The sequence below is a fragment of the Ciona intestinalis genome, unplaced genomic scaffold (genome assembly GCF_000224145.3).
Source record: "Ciona intestinalis unplaced genomic scaffold, KH HT000076.2, whole genome shotgun sequence".
Classification (NCBI taxonomy): domain Eukaryota; kingdom Metazoa; phylum Chordata; class Ascidiacea; order Phlebobranchia; family Cionidae; genus Ciona; species Ciona intestinalis.
This window is the reverse complement of record NW_004190398.2, coordinates 284454-309534: the sequence shown is the minus strand read 5'-3', so window position 1 is coordinate 309534 and position 25081 is coordinate 284454. Positions and strand designations below refer to the sequence as shown.

Here is a 25081-nt window from a genome sequence, read left to right as displayed (position 1 = left end):
CAGAACGTAAATTTAACGTATTTACTTACAACAAAACAAAAGCAGTAACAATTAGCTTCAAACATTTTTTTTATTAAAAAGTTCTTTTGGTCACGTGAAATAGACTCCACGCAGAAGTGGTCAATTTCAAGAGAGCGGAGCATTAATGAATGTGCACAAGATTTTAAAACGTTTCGTCCAAAATATTTTACAAAAATATGCAGCTTATAAAATATTGGATTTGTATGCAAGTAAAATCCAGTTTAAATGACTTATTAATGTGAACTGGATACTATACATATGTAACTACAGAGCCCAGTTTTAATGAAACAGCACGAAAACCCTATTGTTATTTAAAAGCAAAGGCGCGGTGGCACCATAGTTTATTGGAACACCACCATAAAAAATTTGGCTTGCTGCACTGTGTCCCGATTACTAGTTGAATAGCTAAACATTTGTCTACTTTTGTTCTCATTGCTTATAAAAGTATATTATTTTGTTGGTATATTTATTTCTTGTTAATGTTATAATCCCGAAGCAAATGATTGCAATAAATACTTTCTGATTAATGCATTTTTTTCTTTCACCACTTAATGAACAAAAATATAACAATAAAAACATTGCTTTATGCACGAACATGGCAATCAATGCCACCATAGTTGGCAGGGCAAAGACACTGGCAGAGCTTTCCTTTATCCTTCACGACCACTGTTGCACCATGGGCACATTTACCCTTACACTTGGAGTAGTCATACTCCTTCAAATAGAGAACCAAAGCACGTTCTAAGTTTTTTCTAATCGCCAACATTGAAAGTGGTACAGCTGATGATATTGGAGAGAGCTGTTAAAATTCAAAATATGTTATAGTCATAGTGCAGTCTAAAGATTCCAAATTTAACTTGACTATCGAATGTACGAGAAATAGTTTCTTAATTTATAAGAATAAGTATCACAGCTAGTCCCAATTTACCTTATAATCAATTATTGCAGGATGGTGTTTAACTGTCTTAACCCATTCATTATAATTTGACTTGTTCGGTGTTTTTCCAGAAAAAAAACTTAGAGAAGCCGCTTTGTCGGATTTACCACCAATCACATTAGAAATAGCATTGGTAGCAGATCGAGTGAAACTTCCTGTGTAAATGCTTATATTAATGGTCTGCATTGTGAAATATGTGCTATTGGTGCTTTAAAAAACAGAATGCTACTAATGAGAGTGTAATGTACCTCCATGTTTTTTTGACAGCCCATTTGTTTTACAGTTGGATGAACCAATACTGCCGCCAGAGCCGAGAAAAGATATGCCAGCTTCAGTTGACAAACAAGATTTTTGCTGATGGTCTGTGAGTCCTGCAGGAGAAAGAGGTGGTAAAGTATTTTATATTTTTAGGCAATCTTTTAACATGATACTCACTTGACCTACGTAGATCTCTCTTGGAATACCGGTACACATACTCATACCTACCACCCAGAACGCCCCATGAGTAGAAATGGGTGCCAAAGTCAGAAATTATTTGAGCATATTTCGTGTAATCAAAATCATCTGGCAGTTGCTTCAATCGTCGTCGGAACTCGTATGAAAGGAGAAGATTATGACGAACCATTCTGTTTTAGAGAAACTAAATTTTATATTTTTCTTCGTCTATATTTTTGTAACATTATTAACAGTATGAAAGAAGAGCATATTGATTCATAAGGAAAATCAGAACAAATATATATGTCAAAATGTAAACTGTTTCTCCCTTAAATGCTTTATTCATTTCATTTTGAATCCTTCTGTTTGGTGCATTATTCAGAAATATTTAATGGTACTAATTCGTGCTTCAGACACATTGTTTGAGTATAGGACAAATATAGTGAAAATAAAAATAGATTACCTAAATTGTGCAACTTGTACAGTGCTATATACTGTAAAAAACTTGGAATCAAAGTTTGTTCCAAAAGTAACCGCTAATCTTGACTTGCGACTGTTGGAGTTACCAACCTTCATGGATACACTAACTAGAGATGGATCTAAAGGATAGAAAACAAATTGAAAATACCCCATATATAATAATTTTTTTGGATCATAATTTGTTTCTATAGGCATATAAAAATTGTACTACATGTTGGGTGCATCCACAAATTTTGACAACAAACGATAGAATGTTTTCTAAACTTTTTATGACATTTTAAGCCACTTATGGCACCTTTAACACTTGTGATTGCCCCTACTTCATTATTAAAGTAACCTAGAATGGACAATTGAGGTATTGGGGAAACTTATATTATTCTCACATGGCACGCAACAATAGTTGTAATAACACAGGTGTTCCATGTTATACCCTCGTGCCTACTTCCGATTTAAAAAATTTTAGGTGATGCGTGGCACAGCGCAGGCAAAGTGGTACAGTAGGTTAACATGCCCACCTCTAAAGCAGAGGGTATGGATTCAAGGCTTGCGCTGCTACCACTGTGGGCATATGTGTCCCAGGGCAAGACACTTAACAACAATTGCTTCAACCCAGTGGTCATTAATGGGCAGTCTAAATTGTCGTGTATACATAAAAAAAATTTGCCCCCCCCCCTAAAAAATACAACCCCCCCACAAAGTTACATACGTGGTAACTATTAAGCTGGCATGAGCTGTATGAAACAGAATACCCATGTTATAAGGTCTGTCGTTTTCCGGCCACGCTAGGGCTGGGCAAGTATCATGTTTGTTTGTATATTTATTCACCGAATGGCAGCAAATAGCTTTTAAATCAGATACGCCCATTTGGAAAAACTAGGATCCCCGTTATTGAGGTGATGTTATACACCATTTGAAAAACAGTGGTAAAGCATAATGAATCAATTATTTTACTTTTAAAATGTATGTTATTTGTTGTCAAAAAGGTGTGTTTTGTTTTAAATGAAAGCGTGTAATCAATTGTTTGTATGATCTGCGTTAACACGATATCTTGCAGCTTCATAATGTAATAGTAAGGATTTCCAAGGCAGAATTGTCACAAACTGTGTTACAATAAAAACTGTGTGCAACAATAGGCTGTGAAACTTTTATATCAATAAAAATAAAATAACACCCACTGATTTAGTACTTGCTAATGAGTATTTTACTACTGTACAAAGTTTAAAAATGAAGTCTGGGGTAGTCTTACCTGTGTATGAGACACCAGCGCTAAGTTTACGTGCAGTGGATGCTCGTAAATCTTTCATGTAGGCCTTTGCTGATTGATAGGACTTTACGTAAAAGGATGAATGTGTTCGTGCCTAGAAATGTTGAGGTTACATACACAAGCCTACTGGTACAACAATTAAAACAATATGTCTCTTGCAGTTTAATTGTAAATATTTTTCAGTTGCGAAATCATTTTTCTATAAAAAGTTAGATTAAAAGTGTCATGTCAAGACTTGTAATAAATTCCGCGAATCTGACCATGATTTGATGTTCATATAGTTGAACGATTCTTGTATAGTAAAGTACTACAGTAATAATCTAGTGCTATGAAAACGTAACCAACAAAAATCAAGTCCAACCAACTAGTAGTAATAGAGAAATATATTTCGCCTAAATGGCATCTTTAGTCTCTTATTTAAATAGAAGCTTCTAAAAGCTTTCTATGAATTTTGTTGGTTACGTTTTCGTAGCACCAGGTCATTGATGTCCCGTCAAGAAGTTTAATTACACTAATTATAACAACTTATATTAATACGAACCTGAAACCGATAAAATTGAACATTTGCTGGTTTTCTAAAGCGTTCTCCTATGTCACCACTTTTCACGGTTGAGCATCGTCCATCATATTTTTGATTATCCAAGATTTTGCCTTCTGCTACCCCTTTTATGAGGTCGAACCTAAAATATCAAAACCGTCCAGTGAAACTGTTGTTGGGTAAGAAACAAATATCCATTTCCCTTTTAATTTTAGACCTATGATTATACCTTCATTTATATAGCATTTGTTGTAACCTAATAATACACACACAACACAGACTGCCTTCTTGATTACTACTATTGTGCAGCAAGAAGAGTTAGAGGCAGGTGTAGGGGATGCTTACTTAAAAGACTTATACACCACATAGGCTTACCCAGCTCCAGCGATATCAATGTTTGGAATGCCTTTGTATTTTTTGTTTCCACAAGGTAAATGAATGGTGCCCTTAGAACAGCTTTTTTCATCGGAGCGGTCAGCGCAGTCATTGTCACCATTGCAGCGAAGTTTTTTAGAAATACAACCAAGACCTATTAGGCACAAGAAGAGTTATGTAAATTATAGTGTAGGCTTATTTTGTGGCAAATTAACAGCCATTGTTTCAACTCATTAGACACTAGGCTATATGGTAGTCCGAATAATCAGTCACACAGAAAAAAAAGATAAATGAATCACCACAAAGTATCATACAGGCAGTAACTTAGGCTATACAAGTTTGGCAACCATGTTATAACGATTGTCATTACCCTGCCACATAAGAACAAATAAGTTTATACTAATTAATATGTTTTAAAATATTTTTGCATGAATTACCATCAAGGCAAGAAAACTTGGTAGCTGGACAAGTTTTTGTTATGCAAGCCTTTTTTATTGTACAGGAAAAATCTGTAAGAGCTCTAGATCCAGTACACTCTGCCCCATTGAACATTGCTGGTGTTGTAATAGTTCGGAATTTGCTCTAAAAGTTTTAATAATTATAAAAGAAAATGAAAAAAGTTATAATCATCTACTTACCCTTGCTCCTGGAAAACAAGGATCACAGCTTGACCATGCAGTCCATGCACTCCATTTACATGTAATGGGCCATGGACACCTTTGAGTATAGCAAGGTCTTGTTTGATGTAGAGTAGGACACCTAGTGCCACCATGAGCTGAGTTTCGTTTAATGTACCTTGATCTAATTGCTTTCCCCCCACCACATGTCTTGGAACATTTAGCCCAAGGACCCCAACTAGATACCTAGAATAGTTTAAAACAGTATTCACATCAGCATGAATACTTTCCTATATTTATCTTCAAACAAATTTACCATAACTGTTAATGATAAAAAAGAGTGTTTATTTTAAAAAATACGGTTTTGTCAAACATCTATACAAGTGGATAAGGTCTTATCTTTATCTATATATCTTTATTATAACTGTCTTTGCATCGAAATAAAACATCTTTGACAAATAAATCAAACTAAGAATTTTTCTATTAACAATAAATATTAGAACTTACTTTGCAAGATACAGCCCTTCTTCTACTCCACCACCATGCTTCTCCACTCTCACAGAACAGCAATACTGATGCTAAAACAGCAATCACTGCAAACAACAATCGCATGCCTACTGAACAGTGCAATCACTATCAATATATGACACTATCATGGGTAATCAAACATTATTAAAAAACTTGCAGTATTAATTTACATTTTTTATATTTCCAACAAAGGGTTTTGTTATATGTCTTGTTAAAGTTAAAGAGTTTTGCATTTCGCAACATTAATTTATAATACTCATCTATATAATTTTTAACTTATAAAAACCTGCGACTAATCCAATTGCAGTAAAACTTTTTTTTATAGAATGCCTTTGCTTTCTTTCTTAAATATGCTTTTGCTTCCTGCTCTAAACAATGGTTTGCTAAAACAAAGAGGCTTTAGCTTCCGTCTCTAAATAAACTTTTGCTTCCTGCTTTAAACAATAGCTCATTTAAACAAATAGGCTTAATCAGCTTCCTTCTCTAAATAAACCTGTGTTACATTTTCTAAATATACTTTGGTTTTTTTTCTCGAAATATACTTTTGCTTTAACCTATGGTTCATTAAAACGAAGAGGCTTAATCAGCTTCCTTCTCTAAATAAACCTGTGTTACCTTTTCTAAATATACTTTGGGTTTTTTTCTCTGAATATACTTTTGCTTTAAACAATGGTTCATTAAAACGAAGAGGCTTAATCAGCTTCCTTCTCTAAATAAACCTGTGTTACATTTTCTAAATATACTTTGGGTTTTTTTCTCTGAATATACTTTTGCTTTAAACAATGGTTCATTAAAACGAAGAGGCTTAATCAGCTTCCTTCTCTAAATAAACCTGTGTTACATTTTCTAAATATACTTTGGGTTTTTTTCTCTGAATATGCTTTTGCTTTAAACAATGGTTCATTAAAACGAAGAGGCTTAATTAGCTTCCTTCTCTAAATAAACTTTGTTACACTTTCTAAATATACTTTGGCTTCCTTTTCCTAATAAACTTTAAAAAAAATCATCTAATCATTATTAAACTTCCAAAAGCAAATGTTTTACTCATATTAAGGTGTACGCACCTGACTTCAGAAGATCTTTTTTAGAGTAGCAGTACAAAAACTCATATTCTCCACCCAGCGCACCACTGAAGTTGAAATATGTGCCAAAGTCAAAAATCACTTGAATATGTTTTGCATATTCGAATTCCTCTGGAAGTTGCTTTAAATGGCGCTGGAAATTGTACGAGAGATTTTGACAAATAATCCTGTTTTGTACAAAACCCCATTTAAACTTTAACATTCTGAAGATGATTTTATCATATATTTTGTAAAACAGCCGGAGAAAAATATTTAAAAAAATTAATTTACCCGGAATTGTGTAACTTGTACAACATCTTGAAGAATTTAGAATCGGAATTTGTAAAGCAAATAATCCTCAATTTTGTTTTGTGGCTGCTGCATCTAGAGGAATTCGAAAACAAGCTAGATGAATGAGCATCTACAAATATTCACCACAATATTATACTTCAGCATTAAACACTAAAGTCTTTTTGTGAAACAATTTGATAGAGGGAATATAGGCCCTGCAAAAATATCGAAACATATATTTTGGTGAAAAACTACAAACTCCAGACAAAAATAGTACATCGAATGCACATAAAAAATGTGCCAACAACATATAATGCATGTGACGAAAGGCATTGATAGTAATAAAATGTGCTCATACAAACAGGTGTGCCAAAACATGCCCTAAACACAACAGTTAAAGTATGGTTCAAATCCTAAAGAGTATATGCTGTGTAGACATTACTGGATACCTATACACATAGAGTTTAACCCTACAACAGCTATGTCCCTAGTCACTATCAGATTCATATGGCTCTGGTCACTACTAGTCACCAATCACTTGTGGGGTCGATGAACAATTGACTTCTTTTGTTCTCATTGCTTAAAAAAAACTAGTAATTTTGTTGTTATAGTGGGGTGGGGGAAGATGGGACACCTTTAGCACGAAATATATAAATATCCTGATCGTATTTTAAACAATTAACAATGGTCTATGAAAGTTGCAAGGACAAGGTTTTATAATTCCTTGAATGTTTTTTGTTTGCTACCAAAATGTACGAGAAAATAGAATGAAAAGGTGTCCCATCTTCCCCCATCCTACTATATATTTATTTCTTGTTAATGTGTAGCAAATTATAGCAACAAGTAGCTTCTGTTTAATATAATCTTTTTTATTTCACCACTTAATAATCATCCTATGGACAAACACAACAATAAAATCTTGGTTCAGGCGTGAATATTGCAATCAATGCCACCATAATTGGCAGGACAAAGACATCTGCAGAGCTTTCCTTTATTCATCACGACCACTGCTCCTCCATGCGCACATTTACCCTTACACTTGGAGTAGTCATACTCCTTCAAATAGAGAACCAAAGCACGTTCTAAGTTTTTTCTAATCGCCAACATTGAAAGTGGTACAGCTGATGATACTGGAGAGAGCTGTTAAAAATCACAATATGTTAATGACTTGGTGCATTCTCATAGATACCTTAAATTTAACTTGAAAGATTCTAGTACCAATTTACCATATAATCAATTATTGCAGGATTGTGTTTGACTGTCTTAACCCATTCATCGTAACTTGACTTGTTTGGTTTACGTTTTTTAAAAAAACTGAGGGCTGCAGCTTTGTCAGATTTACCACCAATCACATTAGAATCAGCATTGGTAGCAGATCGAGTGAAACTTCCTGTATGAATGCTTATATTTATGGTCTGCATTGTGAAATATGTGATATTGGTGCTTTAAAAAACAGAATGCTACTAATGAGAGTGTAATGTACCTCGATGTTTTCTTGACAGCGCATTTGTTTTACAGTTGGATGAACCAGTACTGGCGCCAGAGCCGAGAAAAGATATGCTAGCTTCAGTTGACAAACATGATTTTTGCTGATAGTCTGTGAGCTCTGTAAGAGAAAGAGGTTATAAAGTATTTTATATTTTTAGGCAATCTTTTAACATGATACTCACTTGACATACGTAGATCTCTCTTGGAGTACCGGTACACATACTCATACCTACCACCCAGAACGCCCCTGGAGTAGTAATGGGTGCCAAAGTCAGAAATTACTTGAGCGTATTTTGCGTAATCGTAATCATCTGGCAGTTCCTTCAATCGCTGCGGAACTCGTATGAGAGGAGAAGATTTCGACGAACCATTCTGTTTTATTTAAATAAATTTTATCTGTTTGTACCTTCTTACACAATACGAATGAAATGCACATTAATTCATTAAGAAAGTCATAAATAATTATTTTAAAGTGTAAAAATGTTCCCCATTAAATGCTTCATTCATTTCAGTTCTAACCCCTTTTTTTCGGGATTATCTAATAATACTTATTAGTGCTTTTGACACATTGTTCGAGTATTGGACAAAAACAGTCAGAAATAAAATGGATTACCTGAATTGTGCAACTTGTACAGTGCTATATACTTTAAAAAACTTAGAATCAAAGTTAGTTCCAAATGCGATAACCAATCTTGTCTGGTGGCTGTTGGAGCTAGTTGACTTTAGAGATACACTAACTAGTGATGGATCTAAAGGGTGGCAAACACAAATTGAAAAGAGGTTTTATGTGGTAAATTTGCTCTTACTCAAATAAAAAGCTAAGATAGATTTGATGTTAATAATATTGTATGATACTTTTTTAAAATTTGCATAGCAGGGCAACTACAGTTATAACACCTGTAATTTGTTTCCCACACCTCGTGTTTACTTTTGAGTTACCCCATATGTAACTTTGCAGGGGTGATTATTATTTTTGTAGTTTGCCCAGCAAGATAGACACCCGTTAGTAAACATAGGGTTTCCGTTCTTGCAGATAGGTTTTGGTCAGGCTGTGCAGAAGTTAAAAAACAGGTATTTTAAGACTGTAGAAAAATAAGACTAAAATCTGATAAAGTCATACCTGTGTATGAGATACCAGTACTAAATTTGCGCTCGGTTGATGCTCGTAATTCTTTCATGTAGTCCTTTGATGACGCATATGACTTTACATGGAATGATGTTTCTATGCGCACCTGAGTTATGTTTTTTCAATGGGTTATTAAAAATACACTAGAGGCACAGGTTATTTACTAGGATAGTGGTAGCCTAGAATTATTAAAGTTTTTTGCTGTTGACTTTATTACGCTTTTACAAAAAGTTAGTTTAAATGTGTCCTGTCAAGAAGTTTAACTAAATTAATTAAAACAACTTCAAAGAGGCTACTAATACGGACTTGAAACCGATAAAATTGCACATTTGCTGGTTTTCTAAAGCGTTCTCCTATGTCACCACTTTTCACGGTTGAGCATCGCCCATCATATTTTCGATTGTCCATGATCATGCCTTCTTCTTGCGCTTTTATGAGATTAAACCTAAAATGGTATAGAATAAATAAATATATATATATATAAAATGTCTTAACAACCAAGATTTGGAACCTTTACAACAGCGAAAAGAAACAAACAACCTTTTACCATTCACATTAAGACTAATGATTATACCTTACTTTTTGTACAGATTTGAAATAATTGAAATATTAAAAGCCTAAGAATGGAAATTAGAAAATGGGAAAACATGACGGTATTAATTCAAACTAAGCGTAAAACGTACAACAAATATGTTCCAAGAACTAGTATAGGCATCATTTTAAATACTTTCTAAAGAGTGTTATATGCAACATAGGCTTACCCAGCTCCAGCGATATCAATGTTTGGAATGTCTGTGTATTTTTCCTTCCCACAAGGTGGGTGAATGGTGACATTAGAACAATGTTTTTCATCTGAGCGGTCAGTGCAGTCATTGTCACCATTGCAGAGAAGTGTTTTAGAAATACAACCAAGACCTATTAGGCATAGGAAGAGTTGTTTAAAGTACAGTGTAAGCATGTCTTGAGCAAATTAACAGTCGTTGCTCCAAACCACTGCACACAAATGAGTAGTTCAAATTGTCACACAGAAAATAAAAGAACGATCACCACAAAGTAACATATAAGCCAAGAGGCAGTAACTTATACATGGCTATAAGGTGTATGAAGTTTGGTAACAACTGCCATCGCCCTACCACTTGAGGAAATATAGGTTATCATTTCATTTAACATAAATTGGAAAGAATAAGTTACCATCAATGCAAGAAAACATGGCAGCTGGACAAGTTTTTTCTATGCAAGTGTGTGTTGTTTTACAGGAAAAATCTGCAAGAGCTCTCGATCCAGTACACTGTGCCCCATTGAACATTGCTGGTGTTGTAATAGTTCTGAATTTGCTCTAAAATTTGAACTAATTAAAGAAAGCTAAGTAGGCTACTCCTAAACGAGCACCAGGTGTATTAAATATTACACAAAGTTTTACCTTCTGGTGTTGCCTTGCCAATGGAAAAAAAATAAAAAGTTATATATGTGGTAGTTTGTAAGCGAAAACAAGCTGCAAAAGACTGAAAACCAATAATAATTTTAACTCTGCAATGTGAAAATAAATAAATTACATTCATTTTCTTATAAATAGGTTACATTTATTTTATTATCATCTTACCCTTCCTCCTGGAAAACAAGGATCACAGCTTGACCATACAACCCATGAGCTCCATTGACATGTAATGGACACTGGACATGCTTGAGTATAGCAAGGTCTTGTTTGATGTATAGTAGGACACCTAGTGCCACCATGAGCTGAGTTTCGTTTAATGTATCTTGATCTAATTGCTCTTCCCCCACCACATGTCTGTGAACATTTGCAACGACTTTAACAGCAACCACATCAAACATTACTTAGGAACCTTGTGACTTAAATTTGCATTTATTATATTTCCAACTAATGGGTTTTATTACCTTCCTAGTCGGAGTAAGAAACATTTTGCAATCTTGCAACATTAGTTTTTAATCTTTTACGTACTCGTGCATATATTTGTTTATAAAATCTTGTGACCAATCAAATTGCAGTAAGAAAATTGTTGCATTTGCATTGTTATTTTTTTTTAATTTGCTTATGAAGCAGTATATGATAAGCAATTTAATATTTCATACATACAAACTTATAATAACAATATAACTTTTTTTTCTATACAACAATTTATTAATTAGTTTTAAAAAGTCTGTGTGCTAAAAATAGAAAGGTTGCATTTATTTTGGTTCAGTCCAAATGTTGCCTAACGAAGCACCAATAACCTTTAGACTATTTTTTAAATAAAATAATCTCATTTAAGTTTACGGATGTTAAAAATTACTCAATTAGTTATAATATCATTACCCTTTTACTATCAAACTAATACAAAAGCAAACATGTGGTAATATATATTCTTTTATTTCCATTTTACAACACAACTTTGATAATCCTTTTCTGATTATAATTTAAAATCTGTTGATCATAATCACAAAAATCATGCTTTATGCACGAACATTGCAATCAATGCCACCATAGTTGGCAGGGCAAAGACACTTGCAGAGCTTTCCTTTATTAACCACGACCACTGCTGCACCATGTGCACATTTACCCGTACACTTGGTGTTGTCATACTCTTTTGAATAGAGTATTAATGCACGCTCCAGATTTGCTCTTTTCTTGTAGTTTGAAACTGGCACAGCGATTGAGATTGGGGTAAGCTATTAAATAAATGTTCAAAATTAAAGTTCTGGTAGCAACTACATATTTACCACTCACAACTTTACTACAGCTTACAACAGTTGCAGAGCAATATTAAAGAAGTTTAACAGATTCAAAAAAGTGGCACAATTTACCATGTAGTTAACAACTACTGGGTAGTCTTTGACCGTCTTCACCCATGCGTCATAATCAGTCTTATTCGGTGTTTTTCCAGAAGTGAAACTCAGAGCAGAAGCTTTGGCAGATGTACCACCATCTACATCAGAAACGAAGTTCGTAGCAGAACGGGTAAAACTTCCTGTGTAAGTGTAAATAAGTGAGTAAAAGATTGGTAGGCTACAGAACCACAAATGTAAGCTTAAACAATATTAGATAAAATGTGTTGTAACGACGCAAATATGATTTTGGTTGATCATACTTATTTTAAAAAGTATACCTTGGTGCTTCTTTGATAATGGGTTTGTTGAACAACCATACTTATCAACACCAGAACCAATGCCAAACAAAGACACTTTTGCTTCCTGCTCCAAACAGTGCTTTTGCTCACTGTCTGTTAGACCTGCAAACCAATTAGCCGCTTCAAAACAAGTTTTTAAACAATACTTCCGTTAAAACCTGTTTATACAAAATTACTAATTCGCTTAAACGTACCGCTTTAATTACACAAGGAACAAAATTACACTTTGAGTTAAAGTATCTTATGCATAGTCGAATTGCTAGTGCGTGATTACTAAAAAATGGACAGGAAGAATGACTACCGCCATAGCTACCTATTTGCATCTAGAGCAGTGGTTCTCACCTTTTTAGCATACAAATGGGAAAAACTTAAAAACCAATGTAATTACGACAAAAGTATGCAACTCAAAAGCAAAGAGTGGAAACTGGAATTTTATGAGAACTCTGCTGCTGTTTTTTTAATTTCAAATGTGTTAAATGCATAGTTCTATTAAAGTTTTTTGCAAGGTGAGATAGAGATATAAATTTGTAATATATTTGTCGAACTGGCAAAAAATTTGAAGTGGACTAGTGTTCTAGACGGTATTATATTACACAACCTCTGATGGACTGCCGCCTTGACACTATGTTTATATTAAGTTGTACGCACCTGACTCGAGAAGAGCTTTTTTAGAGTAGCGGTACAGAAACTCATATTCTCCACCTAGCACACCACTAGAGTAGAAATGGGTGCCAAAGTCAGAAATTACTTGAATATATTTTGCATAATCGAATTCCTCTGGTAGTTGCTTCAAACGGTACTCAAAATCGTACGAGAGCAAAAGATTTTGACGAATAATCCTGTTTTGTAAAAAAAAACATTTAAATTTGAACATTCTGATGACAATTTCATTATATATTAGTAAAAACTGCCAAAAAAAGATTTTCAAAGAAAAATAATTTACCTGAATCGTGCAACTTGTACAGTGGCAGATATCTTAAAAAATTTCGAATCAGAATTTGTACCAAAATCAATCACCATTTTTGTTTTGCGACTGTTGCACCCAGAGGAATTCGAAAACAAGCTAGATAAATGAGCAACTGCAAATATTCGAAACAAAGTTATACTTCAGCATAATACACAAACATCAGTATCTGTGAATTGCCTTGTAGCAATGGTAATATTCTAGCTTACAACATACCAATAACTAAGTGCTTGCTTACTGCCACTGGTACACATACCAGTGTTAAGGTTAAGGCTATTCAATCATAAATGATGAAATATTAGAACTGAAAAAAAAAAACTCACAGGAGGAACCGGCATCCATCTTTTTTTTGAATAAATTTTGTTCATCTTGAAAATAACTCATAGAGGATTCATATGACTTTATCGTAAAGGAGTGACCAACTTGAAACTAAGTGAGAAGAAAGTACTTTGCCGTACAAGGTTTAAGCATTATAAATAAATAGGCTTTAGACAAACATGTAAAGTTGATTTATTTAAAACAAAGTCTTGAATTAAGTACTGCACTGAATAAACAGCCACATCTACCTTTTTGCTAGTAATGATTAATACGAATTTTAAAGCAAATAAAAGGTAGTTTTATAAGGAAAAGACCTGGTATCGATAAAACTGAACGTTTGCCGGTTTTCTGTAATGTTTTCCTGATTTTCCACTTCTTGTAATAATGCAGTTACCATTATAGTGTTCATTATTCATAACTCTGCTTTCTTCTCGCAATTTGGTGACATCAAATCTGAAATAAAAAGAGTTTTATTTTCAATGAGTATCTAAAACTTTGTGGGAGTGGGTCTGTACGACTGAAAACTTGAAAAACACTATATTCAGTTTTTTTTCCAAAGGCACAACATTCATAGTCTAAACTTTATTAAACAGGAAAATGAAAGTAAGAAATGAAGATAAAAAAATGCTCTAAATCTTTTTACAAGCTTTGCTTTCAAGTTTTGTAATATACTATTAAATAAAATATATAAATAAAATGCAAACACTCCTGTTGTGGAACTAAGGTGGACGAGCTACAATCAAAGAGTGTTTTTTGTATTTGTTTTTTTTATGTGCAAGAACAATACTAGAATTATTTATTTCTGTGTGGGGATACTTTTTTAAATATATGCTATTTGCTCATCATCTTCTTATACATAAATAATTATGTCACACAAAAAAATAAGCTTACCCAGCTCCAACCCTGTTTATGTTTGGAATGCCTTTGTACTTTTTGCTACCACAAGGTGAATGAATGGTCAAACAATTTTCTTCATCTGAGAAATTGTTGCAGTCCCTATCACCATTGCATCGAAGTCTCTTAGAAATACAGCTTAGACCTATGGGATGTAATAAATATGGAATGATTGTTAGTATTAATAAAAGAGGAAAATATGAAAGTGCTGATTGTATGAGTTAAAAAATAGCAGATATATACGTTAGTATTTTGGAAATTACTTATTTGCTAGTTTGCCATGAATGAATGTAACTTGCTTTATCCTCGCGTAGCTAGATGACGAGAGTCATTATAACACTGGTGTTCTGTTTCATACACCTTGTGCCACCTTACGGGATTGTTTTTTATGGGTTTTCTGTATGGCTGACAATTTAGAGTTTAGACAAACCATTAGTGACCACTGAATTGGAGCAATTGCCATTAAGTGACTTGCCCAAAGACACATACACCCACAATGATGGCAGCGAACCTTGAACCTATAACCTCTGGTTAGAGACATGCATGCTAACCAAATGTGCCACGGTGCAGGGGTACAAAACAGAATTCCCACATCAGATTTATTATAAAACAAAATTAGTAGCAGCGCTACAAAGTAAAAAAAATACTGCATAAATAAAAAGTTGATGTGCAGTTTAAATGATCAACTAAATTATTTTATTTGGTACTTCAACTTTTTTAATTTTAAACCAAATAAACTTGATTTTTCATCATTAAAACCAATAATTAATAAGTACTAATATAAATAAAGACCCCAATTTGTAAATACCGAACCTGCTAAAACAATAAACAAAATTGAATCTCACATGAAAAAGTTGTTAGCATGCAAGACTAGCATTTTATACAATATAGCTCCTCCAGGACATTATAAATGACATTTCTGTACATTAATATATAAATGTTTTATAGTTGCAGTCTTTTAATTAAGAATTCTTAATTTTATTATTTAAAAATTACTTGGGAGAAAGATAAAAAATCAACAGTATGGAAAAAAGCCTTTGTGCACCTAATTAAGTGTCACATTAAACTATAATTGCTTGAAGACATATTTTGCATTCCATTATTACTAACTTCATGTGAGTCATACCAGGCTATATGTTAATTTGGAGCAGGTTTCAAATGTTTAAATTGATACTTGGAAAACTCTTGAGGTATAAATTTGCATCCCATATTAAATTGCCGACACTATTTAGCTGTAGCTTCAGAATACATTGCTGAAGTAAGTATTATTTTACGTATTCGCTTTACTAGCAGTACTTGGAAACCTTTTGTGTAAGTTAGGATTCTATTTAATGGTCTAGTCATGTGGCCCCGTAGGCCTACATATAGTTGGTATTATTTTGCATTTTAGCTTTATTAGACTGTGTATTAATCATTGGCAGGTTTACACAAACAAATATAGAATAGCTAAAGCACCAGCTAAGCAATGTTTTATTTATACTGTAGTGTTTTATAATTTTAGGTTAACTACCATGTTTTGAAACAAGACTGTTAAATATATAGTATTGCATGCCTAGTAACTTCTAAACAGTCAGCTTGTTTTCTCTTATCACAAATAAATATTCAGAACAATATATATGTGTATTTCTTCATAACCTTTTTCTATTAAATGTTCAATGTTTACTTGCTTACTAATTTTCAGTAATTTTCTCTCATAACACATTTCTTTCTTTTTTTATTTTTTTGTATCTTCCATTTTTTAAGTCTTCATCTATACAATATAGTTTCCAGAATTACTGTGGTACTTCTCAGGTACCACAATAAACTACATAAAACTTTCGTTAGCTAACAACTTATCTGTCTTTTTAATTATCTGTGATATCAATAGGACATAAAAATATTATGTTTCATATATAGTGCTATTTTCATTACACGATAACTCTTGCACTGCATATTGTAACCAGAGCAGTTTGCTGTTAATTTCCATCACCTATTCTTACACTAGGTGTGACATAAATATAAAATTAAAAGAAATAAATAAAAATTAAAGTGTTTATTATATAGTATAATAAACCGGTTAAATAAACCAATAGAACAAAACTCTTCAAATTTAGTTTTATTTCTTTTTTACAGCACAACATCATGGGAAACTCCAGTTCCTATACAACTCTTTAAAATATGTTCCCAAAAGATTTGCTTCATGCACGAACACTACAATCAATGCCACCATAGTTGGCAGCACAAAGACACTTGCAGAGCTTTCCGTCATTCACCACGACCACTGCTGCACCATGGGCACATTTACCCTTACACTTGGAGTAGTCATACTCCTTCAAATAGAGTACCAAAGCACGTTCCAAATTGATTCTTTTGTTATAGCTTGACAGTGGCACAGCTGACGATATGGGTGTAAGCTGTAATGTTTGTTAAACATGAAAAATTACAAACCTATAGAGAGTGCAAGCTGTAAACAATTGCCAGATAACAATGTTAACAAAATATACATACACTTTGAAAAAAACCCTACGCTGATTAAATATTTAGCATTACCATCACAATATTTTGAAGCTATAAGTAATTTCTGATAACAAAGCAATTTAGTGTATAGCAATCTGCGACTTCTGGTAAACTTAAAATATTAATTGATCTTCCCAAATAGTGCTTTGAGAGTTCTAGCTAAAACAATTATAACAGATATTTGTTGGTGTTGGCTGTCAAAGCATTGTTAAAGTAAAAATTCCAACCCCTAAAAACTGACAGTTAAAACACTCTTTAACCTAACAAGTCTCCACGTTAGTAACATTAAAGACTTAAAAGATTTACTTTATAATCGATCATTGCTGGATTGTGTTTGACCGTCTTCACCCATTCATCGTAATCTGACTTCTTTGGTGTCTTTCCAGAAAAGAAACTCAGAGCAGCAGCCTTTTCAGATGTACCACCGACCACATTAGAAACAAAGTTGGTAGCAGCACGAGTAAAACTTCCTATTCGAGATAGTTACGGGTATTTTTGTAACTTTAAAACTGAGTCTACAAAGTTATTTGTGTTCAAGGTATAAACCAAAAAACTTCATTTTAGGTTGATTTGTTTCTATTTACTTAAAGAATAAGTACCTTTATGTTTCTGTGACAATGTGTTTGATAAACACTTTGAATTTCCAAACCCACTGCCTTGGAAAGAAGCCTTTGCTTCTTGCTCTAGACAGGATTTTTGTTCAAAATCTGTGAGACCTGTAACAAGTTTTGTAAGTCATGTTAAACATTTGAATATTATAATTGTTTCTTTGTCGCAGGCAAGAATTTCGCGTCTCTCAATTGGGAACATATACAGAACGCCCTGCAGTGCTTTCACAAGTTTTTTATTATAATAATAGGTTTTACACCAACGTCAATAATACGTTTTACACCAAAGCCAATATTACTAATCTTCCCCAAAAAACAACTTCCACGTTTCTGGCATTGCGACACAATGACACACGTCATAAAGAAGGATGTTACATCACACCTGCTGTAACTTAATGGCTTACGGCCAATAACAACAAAAGCGAACACAATTTGTGACATTCCTCCTTTTTTAAACATTTTTGTATATTAGCCTAATTAAACAATTTATCGTTTTTGTGTTTACACTTCATAACACACATCAAAATATTACCAAGTCTTCCTAACTGTATCATGTAATACACACCTGATTGATTAAGAGCTTTCTTAGAGTACCGGTACACATACTCATATTTTCCACCCAAAACACCTCTGGAGTAGAAATGGGTGCCAAAGTCAGAAATTACTTGAGCATATTTTGAATAATCAAAGTTATTTGGAAGTTGCTCAAGTCGTTGCTGGAACTCAAATGACAGAAGAAGCTTTTGACCAAACATGCTGTATTGTTGAAAAAAATTATTTACAATTGTAATCCTGCAACTAGTCCTATATGAATGTAACAAATGCTTACAAGTTATAAAGTATTTTACTTTGTGGGTGATTATTCTTTTAGATTTCTCTTTGTTTTATGTGTGGCTGAAAATTTTGATAACCCATTAGTGACCACTGGGTTGGAGCAATTGCCGTTAAGTGTCTTGCCCAAGGACACATACACCCACCAAGGATAGCAGCAACGAGCCTTGAGCCCATTACCTATGTGTTGGAGGAAGGCGCGTTAACTACTTTGCCATGGAGCTAGTTCTTACATTCATTAAAAATTCTTGCACCTAATAGGAAATAGAAATTTTAATTTAACTAACCTAAATCTTGCAACCTCTACTGTGTTGGAAATCTTGAAGAATTTGGAATCAGAGTCTGTGCCAAAGTCAATCACCATTCTGGTTTTGATGCTGTTGGAGCCAGAAGATTTTGCAGACAATATTTCTGTACCAATACAGTTGACATAAATAATTTTCTTTACTTTTAATTGACAGAGTTTATTATATAAAACAACTATCTAGAAAAGTTCTATGGGATTTCAATTAGGTCAATTTTGTATCAAGTCTATTTAAATGTCTTGTAAATCCTTTACTAAAATCCATAAAACATTAAAAAGTGAAAATCAAATTAAACTTACTTGTGTGTGATGAACTAGAACCCAATTTCTGCCTAAAAGATGATCTTTCATCTTGAAAGTAGTTCATAGATGATTCGTACGACTTTATGATAAATGATGGATTAACAAGAACCTTTGGAAAGAATAACAGTCCATTATAAAGTTGAAGGAGGTTTCAAATGCTTCAATTGAATGGAATTAATGAATGAATGCAACTTGCTTTTTCCTTGTGTGGCCGATAAAAAAAAAAACAGTTGTTAAATCACTGGTGTTCTGTTTCATACACCTCGTGCCAGCTTACGAGTTACCAAGTATGTTACTTTGTGAGTGATTGTTATTTTTTATGTATGGCTGACAGCTTAAACAACCCATTAGTGACCACTGGCAGCAGAAACGAGCCTTGAACCCATTACCTATGGGTTAAAGGCATGTATGCAAACCAACTGTGCCACGGTGCCAGTAAACAATAGCCATGTATTTACTGGGATAAAGTTTAAGATGTAAAACAAAATAAAGTTTGTAAATGTAACTTTGTAACATACATGAAACCAGTAAAACAGCATATTGGCAGGTATTCTAAAGCCCCCCACAGTTAAGCATCGACCATTGTATCTTTCATTGTCCATAATTATACCTTCTTCCCGCAGTTTTGTGATATCGAAACTTCATAAGAAAAAAAATTTATATTAAGGTGGTGGTGCATAGTGAATAGGTTGCTGGTTTTCTCCAGAAAAATTGGAAATATGATTCTGTGGTTTGGAATATTGTATACTGTCTATGTGCTTACCAAACCAAAGCTGTAACATAGAGTTTCAATTTTTTTTTATTTATAACAATATATGCTAAAATTGCTTTGCCTACCCACTGCCAGTGATGTTAATGCCTGGAATCTTTTTAAACAAACGGCTACCACAGGGTAAACGAATGTTTGAACAACCTTGTTCGTCTGAGTTGTCGGGGCAATCAGCGTCGCCATTGCACTGAAGATGTTTAAAAATACAGCCTAGACCTGAAAGACAATTCAATTATTGTAATATTAAGAAATTAATTTTTTTTATGCTCCAATTTTTACCAACTGTGAGTAAATTAAAAATTAGATACTTTACACTAAAATTGTAAATTTTGAGTGCCAAAAAGCAGATTTAAAATGATAAACTAACCTAACTATAGAAAACAAATAATTAATATTAATAAAAACAAATCAGAGAAAATTAAGTTAATAAAATGCAAAATAACATACCGTTTTTACATGAAAATTTTCTACTTGGGCATTTTTCCTTGATGCAAACTCGTCCACTAGTACATGAATAATCTGAGTTATCTCTTGAGCCAAGACATTGCATTCCATTAAACATTGCTGGGACTGTTACATTCCTAAATTGGCTCTAAGAAAAATATGTAGTCATCATATTTTTCCTGAAGCAGTTTAGAAGACTTACTTTATTTTACTTGTATTAAAGGATAATAACAATAACTTTATTCGTCTCTTCGATTACGGTAGCGAGGATTTAAAAATATTTTAAACGAAAAGACAGGATATACCGACAAACAACAGTTTTCAAAACACACTTACAGTTAAAAACATATTTCTAATAATTTGGAAGAAAATAAGCTGGTCGCTACAGCTAGAAGATAAGAGATATGTAATAATGAACACTAAAATGCCCACAAAACCCTTTTTTCCAACTATTTTTAAACAAAATCTTACATAAAACAAATTTAAAAAAATGTACTTAACAATAATATGTTCTTACCCTTCCTCCTGGAAAGCAAGGATCACAGCTCGACCATGCACTCCATGGGCTCCATTGACATGTCACCGGCACTGGGCATGCTTGGGAATTACAATTTTGTGTTTGTCGTAAAGCAGGGCAAGAAGCTACCCCATGACCTGGGTGTACAGTGATGTTCCTTGTCCTAATCAACTGACCCCCATCACAAGTCTTGGAGCACCTGCTCCAATGAGCCCATTCAGAAACCTTTATGGATAATGGAAAATAATCTCACAGTTTATTATGACATAAAAGATATAATATAACAATAAATTGAATAGGAGTAAAGTACTTAAACAATGTGATAATCATAAAGCTTAACACGACATAAAAAAAACAAAACAGTAACTTTGAATAATAGTAAAGTACCAAACAATGTGATAACCTCACAGCTTAACACGACATAAAAGATAAAATATAACAATAAATTGAATAGGAGTGAAGTACTTAAACAATGTGATAATCTTACAGCCTATTACAACATAAAAGATAACAGAAAATTTGAATAAGAGTAAAGTATTAATACAATGTGAAACTTACAGAACATGTCATGGGACATGCTTGAGTATTGCAAGTTTTTATCTGACTTAAAGCTGGACAACCAGGTCCACCATAAAGAGGGTATCTTATAATGTTTCTTGTCCTAATTGAATGACCACCCCCACAGTGCTTAGAACATGTAGACCAGCTTTCCCAATCAGAAACCTTTAATGAGAAATGATTTTGAATAAATGAATGTAACTTTAATTCTGGTGTGGCCCGAAAACGACTGTCCTTATAACACGGCGAGTATTCTGTTTCATACACCATCACGAGTTGCCATGTATTTTACTTTGTGGGTAATTACTTTTTGAGGAATTTTTTTTAGTTTTTTTATGTATGGCTGATATTTTGGACAACCCATTAGTGACCACAGGGTTGGAGCAACTGCTGTTAAGTGTCTTGCCCAAGAACACATACGCCTACAATGGTAGCAGCGACGAGCCTTGAACCCATTACTTCTGGGTTAGGCGCTAGCCACTTTGGTGCCGGTTTTAAAGAAATTCAATACTAAAATTGGCAACATAACTTACTAGACAAGGCACAGGACACTTTCGGATGTGACAAGGTTTACTTTGTTGCAAATTGGGGCAAGGTCTCCCTCCATGAGCAGGGTGAATTGTGATGTTTCTCGTTCTATTTGACACACCCTCGTCGCAAGTTTTGGAACATGCATCCCAAGCAGTCCACCCAGAAACCTGTATAGTGAATGTGTGAAAGGTTTTATTATACACTGATGGTAAAAAAATAGAAACAGTTTTTTTACAAAGCTTAACTTACTGCACAAGCAACAGGACATGGCCGAATATGGCAAGGGTTTGATTCGCGCAAAACAGGGCAGCTAGGTGCTCCATGTGCTGGGTGTCTGGTAATATTCCTTATCCTGATCGACTCACCGTCACCACAGCTTTTTGAACATGCAGACCAATCATTCCAATCAGAAACCTATAATAAGAAATTATTTTAAAAGGAAATATCAGGAAAACTAAATAAAAATCGACAACTTACAATGCAAGGCACCGGACACTTCCGTATATTGCAAACTTTTGTTTGTTGCAGAGCAGGACAGCTTGGAGCTCCATGAGCAGCATTTTGGGTAATGTTCCTTGTCCTAATAGATTCACCCGCACCACATGTCTTTGAACACATTCCCCAACCAGTCCAATCAGAAATCTATAATAAGAGAAATTATAAAATACATTTTACACTTCAATAAATTAAATCCAAACAAACTATACCATGATCAACTTACGAGACATGGCACAGGACATGTTCGAAGATTGCAGGTTTTGTTTTGTTGCAAAGCAGGGCAGCTAGGCGCTCCATGTGCGGGGTGTCTTGTTATGTTCCTTGATCTAATTGCTACACCAACACCACAGGATTTGGAACATGCAGACCAATGTTGCCAATCAGAAACCTATAATGAGAAAAAATGTCAGTTGTACAAGAAATAAATGAGGATGGGTAACCCACCAGACATGGTACAGGGCATTTTCTGACATCGCAAACTTTTGCTTGGCGCAAAGCAGGACAGGACGCTCCTCCATGAGCAGAGGGTCTTGTAATGTTCCTTGTTCTGATTGTCTCACCCTCACCGCATGTCTTGGAACATGTGTCCCAACCAGTCCAAATAGAAACCTATGAACAGGTATTTACAGCACAAAAAATAATTAAAAATAGTAACTGTACAATGTATGTTGTGAGTGTCTAACCACTGAGCAGCAGCGCTGGATATATATATCCTTGTCAACAATATTATAAGAATAAACAAATAATTAACTTTAGAAACAAGTTGAGCTACTTACAAGACAAGAAACAGGACATGTTCGAATATTGCAAGCTTTTGATTCACGTAAAGTGGGACAGGCACTACCTCCATGGGCAGGGTGTCTTGTTATGGTCCTTGTCCTAATAGTTTGACCTGCACCGCATGTCTCGGAACATGTACCCCAACTAGCCCATCCAGAAACCTATTACAAAAAAAGCATACTCAAATAGCATTTTGCATTGAAACATGAGATTAATAAATAAAATATGCATATTTATTTCCCCATTTTTGATAATTTTGTTTCATGTATGGTTGACAACACACAATCATTGACTACTGGGTTGAAGCAATATCTGCTATCTGTCTTGCCCAAGGACATATATACCCATAATGGTAGCAGTATCGGGCATTGAACCAAATATTCTTCTGCTATGTTGCGAGTGCCCAAACACTGAGAAGCAGCACTGGATATGTATATCCTTATTAACATTAATTATAGAAAAACAAACGAATTACTTACAAGACAAGGAACAGGACAGGTTCGAATATTGCAAGCTTTTGATTCACGTAAAGTGGGACAGGCACTACCTCCATGGGCAGGGTGTCTTGTTATGGTCCTTGTCCTAATAGTTTGACCTGCACCGCATGTCTTGGAACATGTACCCCAACTAGCCCATCCAGAAACCTATTACAAAAAAACATACTCAAATAGCATTTTGCATTGAAACATGAGATAATAAATAAAAGATGCATATTTATTTCCCCAATTTTGGCGATTGTTTTTTATTTGTTTTTTTTTTGTGATTTTGTTTCATGTATGGTTGACAACTTGCAACACCAATCATTGACTACTGGGTTGAAGCAATATCTGCTATCTGTCTTTCCCAAGGACATATATACCCATAATGGTAGCAGTATCGGGCATTGAACCAAATATTCTTCTGCTATGTTGCGAGTGCCCAAACACTGAGAAGCAGCACTGGATATGTATATCCTTATTAACATTAATTATAGAAAAACAAACAAATACGGTACAACGAATTACTTACAAGACAAGGAACAGGACATGTTCGAATATTGCAAGCTTTTGATTCACGTAAAGTGGGACAGGCACTACCTCCATGGGCAGGGTGTCTTGTTATGGTCCTTGTCCTAAGAGTTTGACCTGCACCGCATGTTTTTGAACATGTACCCCAACTAGCCCATCCAGAAAACTGAAACAAAAAGTATTTTAAATGACATTTTGCAATACAACGAATAGTTAAAAACACAACTATTCCATGATCAACTTACAAGACATGGTACAGGACATTTATGTGTGTTGCAAGCTTTAGTTTGGCGCAGAGCAGGACAAGCATGTCCCCCATGCGCTCTGTTTCTTGTGATTGTTCTCGTTCTAACTGATTGCCCTCCACCACATGACTTGGAGCATCCATTCCAAGAAGTCCATGCTGACACCTGAGTAATTACAGAAACATTAAAAGTGATGATTGTGCAGTTAAAGGTAAAATTATATGGCTAAAACTTATTAGGGTGGATTTTAACAACAATCTATTATAACACTATTTCACAGACTTTGGGTACTTCATTTTAACAGGATCAGAATTATGGTAGTATTAAGTAAGACTCTTTAAATTCAGATTGCAATAAATTGGTTTATTATCGCTATAAATTTATATTTCTTGTGGCTCTAGTCTTAGATATCATGTTGTCATTTGTACATATCTTTCTTTATATGTATTTATTTTTTTTGTATTTTTTTATATTTAATTTCTTGTGTATTACAGTAATGCACTTCTTCTACAATTTACAAGTGTGCCCCTGTATTTCTAAATCTTCGTTACAGTAATCGAAGAAGCAAAAAAAAGTTATTATATTAATATTATTATATTGTACATACAACTTACACTACAATGGACAGGAGATGGGGACCTTCTTCTATTCCACCACCATGCTTCTCCACCCTCACAGAATAACAATACCAATGCTAGAACAGCAATAACTGCAAACAACAATCGCAT

General features: G+C 34.1%; 2 protein-coding genes across 4 annotated transcripts; both read right to left on the bottom strand.

Annotated features, from left to right (window-relative positions):
• Positions 1–76: 76 nt before the first annotated feature.
• On the bottom strand, positions 77–25081 carry LOC100187312 (SCO-spondin-like). Its single transcript, XM_026838407.1, has 21 exons — positions 24968–25081; positions 24354–24518; positions 24110–24274; positions 23581–23745; positions 23098–23262; positions 22766–22930; positions 22545–22709; positions 22301–22465; positions 22073–22237; positions 21826–21990; positions 21293–21457; positions 20735–20959; positions 10353–10497; positions 9923–10076; positions 9468–9606; positions 3120–3231; positions 1857–1992; positions 1394–1584; positions 1207–1329; positions 950–1113; positions 77–820 (listed from the first exon to the last, which is right to left on the bottom strand). The coding sequence occupies exons 1-21, from the start codon at positions 25079–25081 to the stop codon at positions 605–607; spliced, it is 3369 nt and encodes a 1122-aa protein (XP_026694208.1). The 3' UTR covers positions 77–604.
• On the bottom strand, positions 11511–16325 carry LOC113474037 (complement component C6-like). Of its 3 annotated transcripts, none has more exons than XM_026838401.1 (9): positions 16098–16325; positions 14460–14607; positions 13883–14021; positions 13574–13679; positions 13230–13365; positions 12935–13125; positions 12266–12388; positions 11964–12127; positions 11511–11828 (listed from the first exon to the last, which is right to left on the bottom strand). In XM_026838401.1, exons 1-9 carry the CDS (start codon positions 16162–16164, stop codon positions 11613–11615), a joined length of 1290 nt encoding a protein of 429 aa, XP_026694202.1. In that variant the 5' UTR covers positions 16165–16325; the 3' UTR covers positions 11511–11612. The 3 variants fall into 3 exon arrangements, with proteins under 3 accessions (XP_026694202.1, XP_026694204.1, XP_026694203.1); XM_026838403.1 differs by having other exon boundaries at positions 16134–16324; XM_026838402.1 differs by lacking the exon at positions 16098–16325 and adding an exon at positions 15014–15091.

Coding starts and splice junctions, on each gene's coding strand:
- LOC100187312 (XM_026838407.1), bottom strand. CDS start 25,081: ATGCGATTGTTGTTTGCAGTTATTGCTGTTCTAGCATTGGTATTGTTA. Junction 22,238..22,300: donor AGTGTCCGGTGCCTTGCATT/GTAAGTTGTCGA, acceptor TTCTTATTATAG/GTTTCTGATTGGAATGATTG. Junction 9,607..9,922: donor ATTGATATCGCTGGAGCTGG/GTAAGCCTATGT, acceptor ATACCATTTTAG/GTTTAATCTCATAAAAGCGC.
- LOC113474037 (XM_026838401.1), bottom strand. CDS start 16,164: ATGTGTTATGAGAGAAAATTACTGAAAATTAGTAAGCAAGTAAACATT. Junction 13,680..13,882: donor TTCAGTTTTATCGATACCAG/GTCTTTTCCTTA, acceptor CTTCTCACTTAG/TTTCAAGTTGGTCACTCCTT. Junction 13,366..13,573: donor GATGGATGCCGGTTCCTCCT/GTGAGTTTTTTT, acceptor GAATATTTGCAG/TTGCTCATTTATCTAGCTTG.